Source organism: Tamandua tetradactyla, chromosome 13 (genome assembly GCF_023851605.1).
Source record: "Tamandua tetradactyla isolate mTamTet1 chromosome 13, mTamTet1.pri, whole genome shotgun sequence".
Taxonomy (NCBI): Eukaryota; Metazoa; Chordata; class Mammalia; order Pilosa; family Myrmecophagidae; genus Tamandua; species Tamandua tetradactyla.
This window is the reverse complement of record NC_135339.1, coordinates 76,796,747-76,815,369: the sequence shown is the minus strand read 5'-3', so window position 1 is coordinate 76,815,369 and position 18,623 is coordinate 76,796,747. Positions and strand designations below refer to the sequence as shown.

The 18,623-nt window shown below is 35.9% G+C and overlaps 1 protein-coding gene across 2 annotated transcripts in view; it reads right to left on the bottom strand.

Moving 5' to 3' along the window:
* Positions 1-18,390, bottom strand: part of FHIP2A (FHF complex subunit HOOK interacting protein 2A) — a 37,241-nt gene extending 18,851 nt beyond the window's left edge. Inside the window, exons 1-8 of one of the 2 annotated variants that reach the window (XM_077126107.1) lie at positions 18,074-18,390; positions 11,705-11,783; positions 8,158-8,327; positions 6,011-6,115; positions 5,473-5,595; positions 2,136-2,429; positions 1,751-1,947; positions 219-333 (exon numbers count right to left, since the gene is read on the bottom strand). In XM_077126107.1, coding sequence (XP_076982222.1) covers positions 219-333; positions 1,751-1,947; positions 2,136-2,429; positions 5,473-5,595; positions 6,011-6,115; positions 8,158-8,327; positions 11,705-11,783; positions 18,074-18,118 — 1,128 coding nt within the window. In that variant the 5' untranslated portion in view covers positions 18,119-18,390. Of the gene's footprint in view, positions 1-218; positions 334-1,750; positions 1,948-2,135; positions 2,430-5,472; positions 5,596-6,010; positions 6,116-8,157; positions 8,328-11,704; positions 11,784-17,296; positions 17,905-18,073 lie in introns of those variants that run through there. The other variant, XM_077126108.1, reaches the window with a different exon arrangement.
* Between the last annotated feature and the right edge of the window lie 233 nt (positions 18,391-18,623).

Sequence of the window (18,623 nt, the reverse complement as noted above, 5' to 3'; positions counted from 1 at the left end):
GAACTTGAATTTTTACTTTATTCCAAAATTTGAACATACATACACAAACACGTATACATACACATATTGTTTGTCTGTTTTATTTTACTTATTTTACTACGTTATCCTTACTAAGACAATTAAGATATATATATAAGATATAAACTAAGGACTCAAATTTAACTGAGTAGACATTTGGATTTTAAAATTAGCAATAAACAACAACAAAAAATCCAAACCTTTTGTGCTTCCTTAATGAGTTGGTCACAATAATCAAACCAGGAAAGAAATGAAATTAAGGCTCGTTTTCCTGGAAATGCTGACGCATCTTCTTTATGACTATATGAGTCCAAGCTGTAGGATATGGAATGGAAGAAATACTAAGTCCAAAAAGTTATCCAAAAGCATTAACCCATTAAGCACATATGAAAAATGAGGGCACGTGACTGAATTCATAGTATGATACATTCACACAGGCAATGCTGGATGGTAAACAGAAAAGGCTTTTATAAAAGAAAGCTAACCATAAGAGAAAACTTTTAAAACAAAAGTTGTAAATAAATTTCACTTATTAAATAAGAGAGAGACTAAAGCAGAATGGAGCTGCAGGAAAAAATTACTATTCAAACAGCTTCCTATATTTTCACCATAAATATGATCAAATAACAGCAAAGAAAAGGTTGGGGCTCTCAGCTGCAGGGATGGAAGAAAAGAAAGGTAAAGGAGTATCTGCAAAAATAATGACTGAATGGTCAGCTTCTCTTCTTATCTTAAAATATAATACAGTAGTAATGTTAACAATTAGATTTGCTTTATAGATGTTGACAGAATATAGGGCAGAAAAAACAAGTAATTAACAGAACTGAATTACTATACAAATGTAGTTAAAAGGTGAAATTTTAGGTTGTGTATATGTTACTAGAAAAACTATTAAAAAAACAAAAACGACACATAGGACTGTACAGTACAATGAATCCTAATATAAACCATGGACCACAGTTAATAGTACAATTATAAAATGTTCTTTCATTAATTGTAACAAACGTTGTACCACACTAATGCAAGATGTTAATAATATGGTGGTATATGGGAGCTCTGTATTTTATGCAAGATTTTTCCGTAAACCTACAACTTCTCTAATAAGGGGGTGGGGGGGAGTTTAACATACCCAGAAAAATATTAAAAGGTTATATGTCAAAATATTAGATTGGTTATAAATGGTGAAATTTTGGGTAATTTTATTGACACTGCTTTATAGTTTTTGATAACTTGTAAATGTTCTGTAACCATGTTTTTAATGAAAGTCAAGGGAGGGGAACCCCGAAAAATAGCTTAGAAAGGGTGAAAGAACGAGGTGGGAGGAGCGATTCTATATAAGCAGACCACAAAACATGAGAATGCCCTAGGGGCTGTAGAAGTTATTTATCAAAAAGACTACTCCTTCTCTTAGGATTTTTTTTTAAATAAAAATAACCCAGGTAAAGCTATTGGTCTCATCTCCAGGTAAGCCCTTAAAAATTGATCATAGTAATGGACAAAACAAAAACAGCTTTGCTGTTTAACAGCTAGATTGTTCCCATACCAGTTCATTACCACTGCTTGATAACAAAGATAATATAAGCCTCAACAACATAATCTCATTTAATGATCACTAACAATGTTACATTTTTCAAAACTAATGATGACTTCTATCATTGCAAAATAGCAATGGAATAAAAAAATTAGTGTAAGAAGTTACATCTTCATGGGTAAACATAAATAACGTTCTTACCCCCAGTTAATTGCTTCCACAGTTTCAATATCTAACGGATCCACTGATTGAGGTAGGGCCTTGTATAGAGAAGCAAGTCTGTCTGTCAGTAGTTCACACAAGCAAGTGCTCTGCGTAAGGCACTTTGCAGCTGCAGGCTCGGGCAAACTTACTAACAACATCAAGCCCTCACATGCTTTCACAGCTATTCGGCCATCCTGAGGGGAACAAAAAAAACACACAAAAAACACATACCCCTTCAATTCTTGAATTAGATTTACATCAAGCTGTTTGGAAAAATTCAACTTAAATGATTTAATGTTTTAAGCAAAAATAAGAATAGATTTATTTTAAAAGCTTATTGCTATAATTATGTAAGGGGAAAAAAGTAAAGAAGAAAACTCACAGGACTTCGAGTAAGATTTAACAAAGAATTCACTAAATTGTAATCCTGATTTGGACGAACAACTGAGGCCTCTGGCAGTGAAGTGACACTGAGATTATCTAAGCTTGTAGACAGATCATCCATCCGATGAGGAGGCTCATCTTCTAACTCTGACTGTTCCACTCTGGTAGCACCAGACAGTTCCTCTGGTTGGCAGGCCTGCCCAGTAACTGCTGACAAGGAATCTTGACCTTTGACTGTGTCTTCTGAAATTACTTTTGGTGCTCCTTTGGAAGCCAATGATTTTAACTTGTTCTGAAAAGGAGTACATGTTCTTTAAGATTCACACCAAGAACCTTATTAACCAAAAAGTATAGTTTTAATGGGTTTTCCTGTAGTCAACATTCCACATGTGCAACCAATGAAGTCATGACAAATGAAAATATTCAGACTTCAACAAGTTGTTTCAGATATAATTTTAAAATTGCATAGGCGTTTATGACACTGTCCATACTAACTACAAAATGCGTACATTAAAATGGACCATAAGCAATGAACAATATTAAAGATGATTATTTGACTATTACTGAAAACAAGTGATATCAGTGGGGGCAGCAGAGAGATTCAGGAGATTTCAGTCAGTCAAAAGTCTTCTCATTACTGCAGTATTTTAAATATAGCCTCAGTGTTGATTTTTCTCAGATCATGGGAAAAAATGCAAGCTAACAAAACAATTCTGAAGTTCAAAAGTGAAGACTACAGGCTTCCACCTACTCCTTCAAATTCTCTTAGGTGTATACAGAATTTTCCTATATACTTCTGCTCCATAAAAATGAACACAAGAAACTATTCCAAGGACATTTTTACTAGTGTCTTTAAGAGTATATAAGACTTAGTTGAGAAATACTGGTCCCCCACTCAAACACAAGAGAATCTTCATTAAACAAATAATGAGTTGAGGCAAAACTGCCTTGCCTTCCATTGAACAAAAGCAAAAATCAAATCACACAAGTCAGAGTTCATCTTTACTCAATATTTCCACAGAATCTATGGCAGCGCCTAGATCATCAAAGAAGTGCATCAAATGCTAAATGAACAGGAGGTTCTAGTCAAAGTCTCATCAGAGTAATCATAATCTTTATGACTGTTAAAAGTATAATTTAGGGTGGGCATTGGTGGCTCAGTGGCAGAATTCTCACCTGCCGTATCAGAGACCCAGGTTCGATTCCCAGAGCCTGCCCATGCCAAAAAAAAAAGTATAAGTTAGACCAACCCTCTTGAAAAATTGAGTTCATAGCACATATATTAAAAAAAACCAACTCCATGGAACTCAATGAATACTCTAAACAATTACCTACATAATCAATTGCACATTATAGTCCTCATGAAAGTCAAACTTTTTATTTAACTGAAAATACTATAATGTGGGAGGTAGAATAGGAACAATGGTCTTAGCACACCACTGACTCCTTAAACCACTGTTTCTCAAAGTGTGACTCAAGACTTTTGACATCACAATTTTCTGTGTGGTTTGCTATAAATGTAGACTCCCGGGTCTCACCCAGACCTACGGAACGAGAGTATCTGTAGTTGGGGCAAGAAATCTGCAACTCCAGCTAGTTCCCTAGGTGATGAAGAACTTGCACTTTGGTTCTTAGTGAAACCATTCCCTTTCTGTTTTAGGATCTCATCCACACATACAGCACATTTATGCACTTAACTCCCAAATTTCAACCCCAGACCTCCCTCCCAAGTGGCAGATTGTAATTCCAGGATATCATGATGGCTCAAAACATCCAGAACTACAATTATCCTCTTGTCCTCAAAACAAATCCCTCAAAAACTCCCTTCTTACCACCAATGGCAGCTTTTGGTTCAGGAATTTAGGACCAAAACCTTGAAGTTAGCTTTGACAAACCACCTGGTCTCTTGCTTCCTGCACCTGCACACACTAGACCATGGAATGTCTACTGCTAGACATTCACTGCTTTTAACTTAGATACAGGGCCTTGTTACTTATTGTCTGGGTTGCTCCACCAATCTCCTACTTTTCCCACTTCTCTCAAAGGAAATGTCTTTTCAAAATGTTGCCAAATTTAATTTCCTATGGCACAGATACTGTCATGCATGCATAACATGTCTATTTAAAAATCTTCTGTGACACCCTAGTGTCTATAAAATAAAACACAAACTCCTCATCCTGGCATTCAAAGCCTTTGACAATTCCTGGTCTATCTGCCTGGGTTCTTCTCTTATCACTATCTTACTTAAACTGTTCCCTGAACGAACCACAAAATTCTATGTCTTCACTTATTATATTCATCCATTCTTATCTAAACAGGCTTATCTTTCCAGGCTCATTTCAGAGAAATCTATGAAGTCTTTCCTGTTGACCTAGAACAGACATATTCTCTTTGTCCTATGAACACTTAAGGCACTTACTTTGTACCTCTCTTATGGTAGTTACCTTGCTCTAACTTAGATTGCAGTTAGTTACCTGAATATTTCTCTTTTTTCTTCACCAAACTCTAAAAATCTCTTTTATATTTTTGCTTGTTCTGCCTTTTTTTGTTGTTTGTTTTTAGATTGAGGTATAAATTAATACCATACAATTCCTTAGGTCAATCTAAACTCAATCTAAAAAAATGAAAAACAAACAAGCAAAACAAATAGATTTAAAACAAAACAAAAACAATGGACACAAGTATTTTTTCTAATACATTTCTAAATGACTTCACTACTGAAAAAACAAAAGTGAACGAAGGTAGGAAATATGGAAAAATTATTTTTTACTTCAAAACGGGAGGTTAAATCTAAAATATAAACTGATTTAAGTACACTATGACTCAGTGACAGTGGCTATAAAAAACACAGTACATAATAGTAAAGTGATCCCAACTACCATACCAAACTGGAGAGGTAACCAGTGATTTTTTTTATACCTTGTCCAAATCTGCACACACCATCATTACCCCAGGCCAGAATACCTACACAACACGCTAGAGCAAGCTTGGCTAATAATACAGTTTCTTATAAATTTTTGCAGAGTTCTCTATCCTTCAAGTTGCAGTCTTTAAATTTTGTGTCTGTCCATACCTGCCCTTCCATAGTTGCAAAACTACTATACTCCATTCAAAAATCCATATATCTAGATCAACTACATTCCTTGAAGACCATTCTCAAGATATTTCAAGCTAGAATAAAACCAGTGATCTTATATAAAAAATAATTCTGGGAAGTAAAACAAGCTGTCTGATAGTCCAAAATGTGATTCCTCTTAACATTATTCACAGTACTCAATTCTAACTATAATTTTAATATAAACATCCTTTGAAGATAGACAAGAAATGTACCACACCTCAAGAAAAAAATTAACCAAGTAGGGATCTTGTTTCAGCTTTGCACACACAATACAGAGGAATTGAATTTCTTCATTTTCAGTTGGAGTTGCAAGGACTTCACCACAGAGTCGAATTAATTTCTGCCAAAAAAACATTAAAAAAAAAAAAAACCACAACAAAACTTAGGTTTCTTTTTACAAGTATTTAAATAGCCATCCATTTATTTTAAGGGTATTTAAAATTTTTAAATCTGTTTACATTATATAATGAGGTATATAATTTTCATGGAGGTAAGTTTTTTAAAAATTGAAGTATGAATTTTTTAAAAATTAGAGATGCTGTGGGTCTAAAGTATAAAATTTTAAAAAGGAAATATAAAGACATGACATGCATTAGTATGTCATATATAAAAGAAAGCTCAAGTATTTGCTAATTTTCATGTTATTTTTAGAATAATTTCCTCTACTAATTTTACTTTTAGAAAAAATCATACAAAATGATTTTTATAATGGAAGAAACAAAAGCAAACAATTTTATGTATAGGGAACAAAATACCTGCACTGGTCTATGTACATTAATGTGCGGAAGTAGTGGCTGCCGGATTCTTCCCAGAAGCTTTGTATAGAATACCAACACCTGCTGTTTCATTCCTGGAGGACACTGGGTATAGAAAAAAGGAAAACAAACAAGAACAGGCAGTATAAACACACCTACTCGAAAACTTTAAAATGAGGAGAAAGAATTTATAGGAATATATTCTATTCTCAACAACAAAATGCTAATCAGCTAACCAGTTAACGACTTTGTCAGAAATAAGATTTTCAATCAAATACTAATGACTGGTATTCGAGAAATAACATTCTACATGAGAGTATAATACACATGTGGGACCAGAGACTGACATAATTATGACTAGCATGGTGATAACATGTTGATTTGAGAGTTTGGTCCAGGCAAGTTCAACCTATTTATATTCTACATGCTGGGGTAATATGAAACTATTATGGTTAACTATCTAGCCAAAGCAAAGGCAAACCTTAGTGTCCACACTAAGGACAGGTAATTAATAACTTTCCATTATTTTATATATATATATATATATATATATGTATGTAAAGGTAAATAAAGCCTTCTAACACATATATGTAAATAAAAGGAATTCTATGTATTCTGACAACTCTTTTAAGATAGTTGCAAACTTATTTACTTTATAATTAATGATTTATTCTAACTCTTTTTTTTTTTTTTTTTTGGCATGGGCAGGCTTCGGGAATTGAACCTGGGTTTCCAGTATGGCAGGCAAGAATTCTGCCACTGAGCCACTGATGCACCAGTCTCTAACAACTCTTTTAAGTTAGCTGAAAACGTATTTACATTTATTTATCAGCAATGAATATTTAATAAAGATGATTTACAACATACCAATTATTTTAAATATTTGCTGAAAAGTAGATAAAACTGATGATTGCTCATTTTGTAGATTCAAGAGGACTCAAATTAGCAAGGTTATATGTCTATAATTAAGCTGCTTATGCCACCTGACATTTATACAGTCACAAAATAAATACTTCTAAATCATCATTATAGACATACGATCTGGAAAAAGTATAAACTATAATCTTAAATGCAGTGATGTTTTTTAAGATACCAAATATCTTGCAATACTCAGGATACTTACAATATTCACAACCACCTGTATCAAATTTATTGATAGTACAGTTCCTAACTTTTACATTTAAAAATCAATTTTTTATGTTTACCAAAGGACAGAAAAAAGAAGACAGGAGGGGAATGAATTGCAGAGGATTAGGGAACAGATGTGTTACCCAGAAAACATAAATTGTATGAATAACTTAAACAAATAAACTGGAGTACTATACACTTAGTTAAAAGGAAACTGTCTTTAAAACTAATAATTATAACTCTCTTTAGTGTTTAAATATATCCATTAGTTTATTTTCTTAAGTTCGATTTTCACATATATTATAGAAATTCACAGACCGGTACTACAGATTTTTAGAGCTGGGGGAGGGCCCTTGTCAAGTGCTTCTTCCTTGAAAAAAGGAAGGAGATGAACTAGAGAGACTTGTTTAAGGTCACAGTGTGTTCGTGACAGAGCCAGCTTGGAAGCCAGGCCTCCTAACCTAAACCCAAGGCTCCTCCCCTTTCCTGACAGCACCATATAATTTGAAAACTTGTCTTGATAAGTAATTTGAAAGTTTTGCTTACAAATTATTTATATCATATCAGCTTTGCAAAGATTTTTGGAGATTCATTAAGCCTAACATTTTGAATTGGCTTCACTCATCAGTGGAGTTAATGTCACAATCATCAATGACATTCTCTTTTGAGATTATGAAAACTAATTCCAATTTTTGTAAGCCAGTTTTCTTTGGTTCTTTCTCATTTCCTTTGATTCTGATCTGAGCACATATAAATGAGTTTATTTTCATAAATGTATACATTGTAATTTGAAGCAGCCTAAGTACCAGTCGTTGTCTAGAACATTTGGAACTCTGCTATTTCCATGGAAGTCGGATTTATAAAGGCCAGACAATTTTCCATTTTTCATAATTCTAACTTGAATCCTGCCATGCTCAATACATAACTCTATAATTAAATTTGGTTATTTGGCAGTTTATTTCTAAAATATTAATGCATGTGTTACATGTCCAACAACATGATAAAGACTAGAAACTTACATCAGCTTTCCCTAATGTGTATAATGTTTCCAAGATCTTGTGATGAAGCAGATACTCCATACATGGCCCTGTCTCTCCAGATTCCCGTTCACTTTCTTCTTGTACCAATATATCTAACATTTGTTCCAGATGAGATGGAATATTTGTATCTGTCACTGGGGCTTTATCATCTAAACAATAAAAAACATTCATCAAGTAAATATTCAAACATTTCTTAAACTGCATAATTGCACCTATAATGTTCTTTATATTTCCCTGTTCTTATTCAAACTGAGAAAAAACACAACTACACACTTAAGTGAGATTTATACACATGGTATAAGTACTTTGCTAGAATTCAGGTAATGCTTTTTGCTATATTCTTATTCAAAGACTGAATCAATATTCTGAGATCTATTCTCTAAGCTATTTTACACAAAATAATTCAGAAATAAGAGGCATTTATATGGATAATAGGATCATGATCAGGAAAAATACATGTACCATCAAAATTTTGTATGTAATTCCATGTAAAATATTTTTTTCAATTATTAGCTAGTTCAGAAGATCCAAATTTTAAGGCTCTGTTAAGAGATTAGTTGACCCTGAACATTAAACTGAATAAGTTAAGATATATGGAGAGTATAGGTTCTGTTTTTATTCCTAGAGCATTACTTTGTAATACTAGGAAAGTAAGTCACATGAATGCCCCTAATCTATCTCATCTATAAAAATATGATGCACCACAATAAAAATTTCCAACATTTCTCCTCATTAGTAGATAGCTATTTCCAAAGTTTGTTTTCAAAGCTGCTTCTCAGGAGAATATTAAATATTATTGAATTTTTTAAATTAAAATTCATATTTTTACATATACTTAGGCTTGACAATCCCATATTATTGACAGCTCCTTTCAACATAAAAAAGTTAGAATGGGCATAGCCCAAATGCCCCTAAAGAGTGGGAGAATGATCAGAGGTGATGGTGGAGTTATGCAAAGAAGGCAGGGTTTAACAAATGAGTATGATTGTTGAATCATTATACTGATTATTTCTTTTAGTATCCAGTACCTTAGAGTAGCTAGAAGTAAAAACCTAAAATTGTGGCATTGTAACCCATACCAAACTCTAAAATCTGTTCTAAAACTAATGGTTGTGCTGTGCTTTGAAATTTATTGCTTTTTTGTATATATGTTATTTTTCACAAGAAAGAAAAAAAAGTCTAGTGTGATGATAAATGCAGTTATATAATATTGTAAACCACTGACTGTATACCTTGGATGATTACATAGCATGTGAATATATAATATATATCAATAAAAAATAAATAATAAAAAAAAAAGATCAAAGGAGACGGTGGAATTCTAAAAGAGAAGACAGGACTTAACAAATGAGTATGACTCCTGAATCATACTGATATTTCATTTAGTCTCCAGGACCTTGGAGCCGCCAGAAGGAAAAACCTAAAATCTGTTCTATAAGTAATTGCAATTTCTTAATTATTCTTTAAAGCCCAGACCAGATTCTTCCTCCTCCTAGCTCTTTCTTCCGTCCTCTCTCTGTCCTGAACTATCTGACACAGATTTTGATATGTGTCCTATAATTTATTGTAATATACATACTTGTTTCCCCTCCTAAATTGCAAAGTCATTTAAGACCAGATTTTATGCATTTCTATAAATCCACAGAGCACAGTAAAGAAAACTCACAAGGGCTAAGAAGTCATTTGCAAAGGCAGCCCTTCTCAAAACACAAATCTAAAGATCTGCTGAGAAAACATCTAAAAATGAAGTTAGAAAGTTTATTTTATATGTGAAGGATTTACAAACAATTTTACTTATTGCACAAACATAAAGGATTTTTTTTTTTGAGGAAAACTCACCTATGACCCCATCAACTTGCCATATCAACTATTCTCATTACATCACGTTTCCTTTCAGTTAAATGACATGTGTCCAATCACACTGCATACCCTTAGTGTTTATCTCTACCTTCCTAAAGGGGGTCTGGAGTGCTAAATAGCAATACTACTATGTTTTCCATTCCAACTTCAGAGTTCGGCAAACTGCAGCCCACGGGCCAAATTCAACCCTGCCACCTATTTTTATAAACACAGTAGACTAGAACAAAGGAACACTCATTCTTTTGCATATCATCTACAGCTGCTTTTGCACAATGGCAGAGTTAAATAGTTGCCACAGAGACTGTATGGCCTGCAAAGCCTAAAATATTTACTATCTGGCCCTTTACAGAAAAAGTTTGTAGACCCTTGCCCTTTCATTTATTCACATTCCCCCATTCATTCTCCATACTTCGTATTCATTGGAAGTATATATATATATATATACTTCTTTAGGCTACATCTTTGTCTGGTTGCTGCCCCACTTCTTAGCTATGCTTTACACCAATACTCCTCAAAAAAAGCAATCTATAGACACTGTCTATAAAAGTTCTCTACTTATTTTTCTCTTAAATGTACTCCAATCAGGCTATAGTTCTCCTCCCTGCCATTAAAATGGCTCTTATCAAGACCTCTGATGAGCAACTGTAGCTAAATCCAATGATCCATTCTTAGTATTTATTAACTTGACATCAACATCATCTGGTACAATTACCCCTCTCCCCTCTTTGGCTTCAAGGACACCATTATCTCTTAGCTCTTTGACAGCACTGGCAAAAGCAAAGTTTCCTTTTCTATCTTCCTCATCTTCTCAACCTTTAAACATTAAGGCCAAGAGCTCAGTTCCTGAACAACTGTTCTGTTCCACCTATCCCCATGCCCTAGATAATCTTAGTAAGTAGCATCTCTATTTTTTCAAATGGTTAAACTCAAAACTTTGGAATTATCCACAATCCTAATTCATCAACAACGCTTCCTTAAAAAAAAAAAAGGAAAAAAAAAAAGAAAAAACTGTAATACGCAAGCCTTCTTACCACCGCTACCCTGTTCTAAGCCCCCAGCATCTCTTGGACCCAATACGAATCTGGTCCCCTTTCACCTGACTTCGTCTCCCACCACTCTCCCCGCCATTACTTTCCTCTAGCACCAAAGGCTTTCTTGTAGTTTCTGAAATACTCCAAGCATGCTGCAACCTCCTCCCTCGGGGTGTCTTTTTTTTTAGTACTCTACCTCAGAACTAACCACTGGGTCCTCTCCTGTTCAAATTTCAGCTCAGTGGTCACTTTGGGCAATGAGACTTTCTCTAACCTAAAAGAGCCAACTGCTAACATACACTTCTTTCCCCTTATCCTGTTTTATTTTTTCCTTAGCACTTGTCATCTGACACACAATATCAGATTTGCCTATTTATTTTTTCTTCCACCAATCAGTACATATGCTCTATTAGGATGGGGATTTTGTATTTGATTGTTCTATCCTCTAATGTTCAGTACAATGCTTGACACACAGAAGGTGCTCAATAGATTTTTAAATGATTGTATGATTCTAAAAAAAGAATTAAAGGTAAAATAATTTTTTATAAATTAAAGTATAAAATAACTTTGAAACATTTAAAATATATTTTAGTATTCCACAAAGCTTCTGTCTAAATACTAGCATTATTTCTTACCTGAAGTTTCTATGTAGTAATGGGTAATTGCCTTCCAATGATAAACAAAATCTTCTTGTAAAGGAAGAGAAGGTGCAAGCTATACAAACACATACAAAAAGACCACAACAATTAAGAATATGGCATTAAAAATTTTCCAAATGTATATAACTCCATATTGTCTATTATGATGCATAAGGCACACAAAAATGAGACAATTTCAAGAAAGTAAAAATGACTTATTAAGGAAGAGGAAAAACACATTTATCAACACAATTATTAAACTATAGTATTGGATTTTTTTCCCTCTCCTTTAACTATTAACTATAGCAGCCTCAAAAGAACTGTATTAAATGAAAACACACCAATATTCTATTATTGAAGTATCAGGAACCTGAAATTATTGATAACCAGGGATCTTTGTACTTAGGACTTTGAAATGAAAACAGTAAAAGCCTGCTACGTGATTAGTTACACATCACCACTCCTAAAACATAAAAAGTCAACTTCATAATTGGATTAAAACTGTTTCCCACTTTCAGCAACATACAGATGTAATTTTTTTAAAATCCTAGGCAGTACATGTTTTTAGCAAAATAACACATGAACAAGAAACTACCAATTTAAATTCCACATTAAAATGTTTTATATTTTAATTTTGAAACTTCAGAAGTTTTAAGACCAAAATTATATGTTTCACCATCTTAAACAAACCTACACATATGTCCAATGTGTATTGTAGAAAAAGATTTGGTTTCATCTTCTACAACATTTCCTCTTCCTTAACAAGTGAGAGAGTGAGTGATAGAGAGAGACACAGAAATTGAGAAAAAGTGAGAAACTGCGTACTTTTCCCTAATCCCAGCATAGTCAATAAATTTTGGCCAGAAAGTGCAGAGTTGACCAGGTTTAGTTAAGAACAAACAGGATTATATTCTGGGAACCTAAAATGTGGCAGAGTAATCTTCTATTTTCATATAATTCATCTAAACAGATGATCTAGCTGATCTAAAGAGGTCATATTACTCCTATACTTCTACTTGTCCCCTTTTTATTTCTTGGTGTTCCCAGTAGTAACCTCTAGTGGGCAACTCTGTCAAAACAACTTTCAAACTATTGAGCAAATAATAAGCGTTGGTCATAGACATCCTGAGTGTTTTAATCCAAAAGAGGAAATACACTTATGACCAAAAAAAAGGAACTGATAATTTTTCAGCAACCATCAAATCTTTATGCAAACTCCTCTTATGCCTGCTTATTCACCGATTCCTAATAGTACTGGCCCAAGTGAATAAAGTATTTACCTCATTCTCAAAGAGAATGCTGTGAAATCTTTATATTCCCCCCCCAAAAAAGACTTTAAGCTCTTTTTTGTGGGCTACTGTACTTCAAGGAGAGCATGGGGAGGAAAAGTATTTATAGAAGGAAAATCTGTTTTAATCAGGTGTTTTCAAAATCTTTAAGACATAAAACTTCCTCATTTTTTTGGATCTAGCTTTTATATAAACTAGTTTTGTATAGTTAGATGTATTAAGAAATAGGATACACCCAATACATTCTATTGTTTTGAGAAATACATCTAGTTTCTTAAGTGTAAATGTCATGATTGTTAAATTTTTCCAAAGGAATTTGCTGGGTACATAAAGAATTATCGCATCCTTATTTCAGATTATTCCACCAACGGTACGCGACTCTGTTTCAAGGGTAAATCACCAGACCAGAGATTTCATAATATTTGTTTCAGACCTTTGCTGTAGATCACAATCAAATTCAAAACAAAACGGTGTTTTTTGCACAATTTCTCCCAAGGATAAATAAAACACTTTCTATTTAGGAGTTATATTTAAATAAGAAGACTTTTAAGTAGACACCTAAATAGTTCCAAATTGCCAATAACTTAGGTTAGTAATAATCGTTACAATATAAATAAATTTCCTTATTTATATAAAACCTCCTAATAAACTTCCCTCTTTCATTAATACTTCTGACATGCAAATTTCCTGTTTTAGCATTGCATAAAAACATGTATGCTCTGGGTAAAAAGGAAGAGAGGTATGTAGAGAAGCACAATAGGATTCTAATTTGAGTTCTCTTTACAATATAGAAATTAAATTTAAAAAAAGAAACAAAATTCATGTAATCAGTATCAACCAAAAATTGCTGTCAATGTATAACTTAGGCACTGCATTCTCTGGGAAGCCTTGTCAGACTCTTCCTCCCTAAAATACGGTCACTTCTACAAACAACTGTCTCTCTAGGCCTTTTTAATCAATCCTTCACTAGACTGTAAATGCTCAAGGACTAGGCCTGTTTTTTTTTTTGCATCACTGAATCCCCAACATCTCACACAGTGATGAAACAGAGTAAGCATTCAATCATACTTACTGAGTGAATAAATGAGTGACCTAGCAGGGGCTGCCATTTAATGAGTAGTTATGTGCTAGGAACCGTGCCACAGTTACACATACGGCATATGGTCTTAAATTCGCATGATAAACTCCTATTTGCCTAAATAAACTCCTTAAGATCCAAAGCCAGTTAATTAACTTGCCCAGGGAAACACTGCTTGTAACTAGAAACCTGGGAGATTCCTTCTGCAAAATGGCCACTGCACAGGAGGATTTACATTGATAACTCAGATGAAAACTAGTATTCTAAAAGCCATGTCTGCTTGCTGTCTTAAGGCATCATGAACACTCACTCCTCTCCCAGATATTTCCCCCCAATTTTCCTAATGTCCGCCCCATCTTCTATGCCTCTCCAAAATCCAGATCAGATCTCATTTTCTCCAAAGAGCCTCCTCCAAATACTCCAGTCCTAAGTACTTGGTTCCTTCCTCCTGCACATCTTACTGGCTGAAGCATTCATCTAATAATAATAATAGGAATAATAGTGGCTAACATTTATTGAGCACTTACATATATGCCAGACACTGCACTAAACATTTTTTTTCTTTTGCATGGACAGGCATCAGGAATCGAACCCGGGTCTCCCGCATGGCAGGTGAGAATACTGCCTATTGAGCTACCGTGGCCCGCCCTGCACTAAACATTTTATTTGCATGGTCTCATTATAATCTGCACAACAATTCTATGATAAGTATAGTTATTTCTATTTTACAATGAGGAAATTGGAATGTACAAAGTACCTTGTCCAGTGTGAAAGGACAGAGACAGGACTGGAACCCTGTCCTGTCTGGGTCTAGGCGGTAGGCCACACTTTAGGACATGGTTTACACTATAATTTAATTTTTGTATTTGTTTTTTCTCCCAAATTAGACTGCAGACTCAATAAGGACACAGGTATACCTTGTTTCCCTTGTATTGAATGACTGAAGTACTGAAGTAAGAGATCACTTGTTGGAAAATACTTAGGAAAACACCATATTTGATTTGAGGTTTATATCCCAGGACAGATTGGGTTTTTAAAGAATTGTTGTTCTCGACAATCACCATTAACTAAATCTTAAGTACAATTTGAAAAGAAAGCCTTTCATTCAAATTCTGACAGATGACTTTCACTGAATTAATTAAAATAGATAAAATTTTCTTCCCTGGCTCCATTATTTACCCTTCTCTGAAATAAGTCTGCCCTCAAGCATCAAGTTGGCAGAAGTTTAAGGTGAATCAGCTCCTGGCAGATTAGCTGGCAATGGCCAACCCCTCAACAAATACTTAAGCAATTGTACTAATTGGAAAGTGTTTTATTTAGCATTGGGAGAAGGTGTGCTAACATGATCCAATCCAACCTGAGAACTACAAGAGGCCTGATTTCACACTTGTGACACGTGGCAATTGGCTAATAGAATAGAGCCATTTCATAAAATTTTGAATGGCGAGTTAATGCCAACCATTTCTATTCTGATGGAAGAACTGTCATTCCTGAAAAGAGTGGCAAGGATTTACGTTACAGTTCATGTTTTTGATCAGGCTGTTAATTTTCTCTGCTAAACTCAAAATTCAGTCTATCACTTTAAGAACACATTTCCAAATACTAATTTTTGAAAATACCTTAGATACATTTTTCTCTTGGTATTTAACAATAACTGGGGAGAAAGCATTAATTAAACAATAAAGAAGATTCTACATTTAAACCTAATTTGAATGATTATGCACCTGGTCAACACTATAAACCATTTAAGGGCTAATCCAACTGAATAAAGAAACCCAGGAAGTAACAATTTCAAAATGGTTGGGGAAAACACATTATTCTGCAGATTCACATAATGACAACTGAAAAAAAGTCATGCTAGATTTCTATTTAATCTTGATAAATGTTAAGTGGAATAATGCATCAGAAAATGCAAATGGAGCATATAAATTAAAAGGAATTTAGAGAAAGCCAACGAAATGATCTGAAGATAAAATGAGTTTATAGAAGAAAATACCAAGCAAATAAATAAAGACAAGTGAATAACGAAACAAAAATTGGACTACAAAAGAACATTTTTTCAAACACCACAAAGATGGCTTATTTATCATTACATGAGTTCACTGCCAGGAGAGAATTTTAAAAGGAAAAAAAAAGTTAGTACACAAAACTATTCACTGGATTTAACATCATATCAAGGTACCTGGGAGATCCATGGATCAAAACATTAAGTAAATGAAAACATTACATTTCTAAATGTAATGCATTTCTCATTAATCTGAGCAAAATAGAGAACCAGACATTGGTATTAAAGAGAAAGAGACAGACAATTCACATGGATAATTTGGTTGATGCTAATAAATGCAATTATAGAAATAATGAGGACAGAAAACACAGGCCTCAGGACAAAAATGACTCTCTACCAGAAAAGCAGGAAAGCCATTTTTCTTTTTGTAAGTTATCACTTCTGTGAATATCAGCCTAATATGTAAAAGATATAGATGATGTAATAAATTTTTATTCCCAATTATCTGAATATTAAGCTATATTCAATGTTAAAAAATGAATTGATTCTTAGTATTTTAAATTAAAGAATACAAATGTAATTACCATTATTTTTATAAATTTTGGTTAAGTTCTTTTAACATACTGATGCTGTAAATTACTTGAATTGTTTAGGCAAGTAGAGGAAACTAAAAATTCTGTCTTCAAGTCTCACATTGTTATCTCCCTCATGTGCAATACTGTTTTTCATTCATGAAAAGCCTTTCTTAATTTGACACACTCGTTTTCCTATGAGCTTGTACTAGAGCTACATTTTTAAACATTTCCCAAGTACCATATAAAGATCATTTGTACTAAGGTTTACTTTCATTACTGAAAAATTTAAATTGTTTTATTTTTTTATTACCTGCTCATAAAAATTGTTCTATTGTAATAGTTTTTTTTCCTAAGTTGCCTGTATTTTAAAGTGCTATACTACATAATCTGAACATGGAAAGAAAATGCCATTTTAAGAATTAGCAAAGTATTACTTTCTTTACAGGATACATTTTTCAATTTGGGCAAATCTCCCAAGAGTCAAGTAAAGCAACTTAAGTAATACAACTAGCCCTCTCTGATTACTAAAACGGCACCAAGACGTTCTCATTTTAGTTACTTCTTTTTTATTAATAGTCTATTAGGATATTTGGATAAGGAACCCTAAACTGGTGTCTAAAAATCCTCAGAGACTATAATTACAGAGTAAATGTAGAGAGTTCAGGCAGGAGACAGGAAAGGAAACAGGTACAGATGGTCTCTGCGAGCTTGGAAGCTGTCTAAACCATACTTAATCAGTAATGAGCCACTAAACTATTTCTGATCAATCAATAACGTCCAGCTGAGTTCGGTCGCAAAACCCTGCAAAAGAAAAGCTGGCGAGATGATGAAACGGGCTCTGGCCAGCTGCTTCCTCGCCAGAATCGCTCCACCGCACGATTACACCTCCCTCAACCTTCCCGCCCCCCACCACCAAAAAAAAAAAGAAAACAAAACAAAACATTAAAAAATCAAGCCCAAGCGGTGTCTGGTCGTTCTTTTGTCTCGCTCGACACTAGCCACTTTTTTTCCGGACGAGGTTAACGGTCATAGGGCCCGGGGGAGCTCCCTGCAGCCCCGGCAGGTGCTCCCGAGCCCCCAGGCCCCGTCGGGAGAATGAGGCGACCACAGACCCCCGGCCGGGAAGGCCGGTTCTCCCGGGGCGCCCCCGCCCACTCCCCAGTGGAGGGGACAGGTTATCCTCGCCGGCCTGGGGAAGGCAGGAAAGGCGGGGGCCTGCTCAGACAGACCCCGGCCCGAGTTCCCGGCGCCCCCGACGGCCCCGCAGCGAGCGGTGGCGCCCGCCTGAGGCCTCGCCCTTCCTCGGGGCCCAAGCGGCCGAGAGTCGGGCCAAGGCCGCTGGGTACTACCCGGGGTCGGCAGGGAGCGTAGGCCGCCGCCATCCCCGGACTGTCGTATGCCCGCAACCCGCGGCCTTACCGCCTCTACGGCGTGCTGCAGGATGGAGGTGAACTTGGAGAACATCTTGTCCCGGGACTGCAGCAGCCTCTCCCGGGACGACCTGGAGAGCTCCTCGATCCGCCGCCGCCGTCCCTGCTGCGGCTGCCGGGGCCGCTCCAGAGTGAAGGCCGGTGCGGGGCGGAGAAGACGAGCAGAGAGCCGAGGAAAGGCCCGGCCCGGCCGCTTCAGGTGTGTGCGGGCGGAGCGGCGGCTCCGGCGGGCACTGAGGCGCGGCGGGCGGCCGGGAGGGCGCTCAGCGCGGAGTAGGGGCCCAGCGAGGCTCCTGCTGTGTCTGCGGCTCCGGCTGGGACACGGTGGCAACACGAATCGGTTCCTTCCGCCCGCTCTGCCCGCCGCGGCCTGCAGGGGGCGCCGCCGTGGCCCGGGGATGCCCGGGCCGGGCCTTCCCTGCGGCCAGGGAGCCCGACGCCGCGGGGGCGGAAGAGGTAGGAAGAGGCGGCCGCCAGGCCTGAGGCGGGAACCGGCCGAAAGGGCAGCTACCGCCTCCCCCGAGATTCCCGGCGTCTCT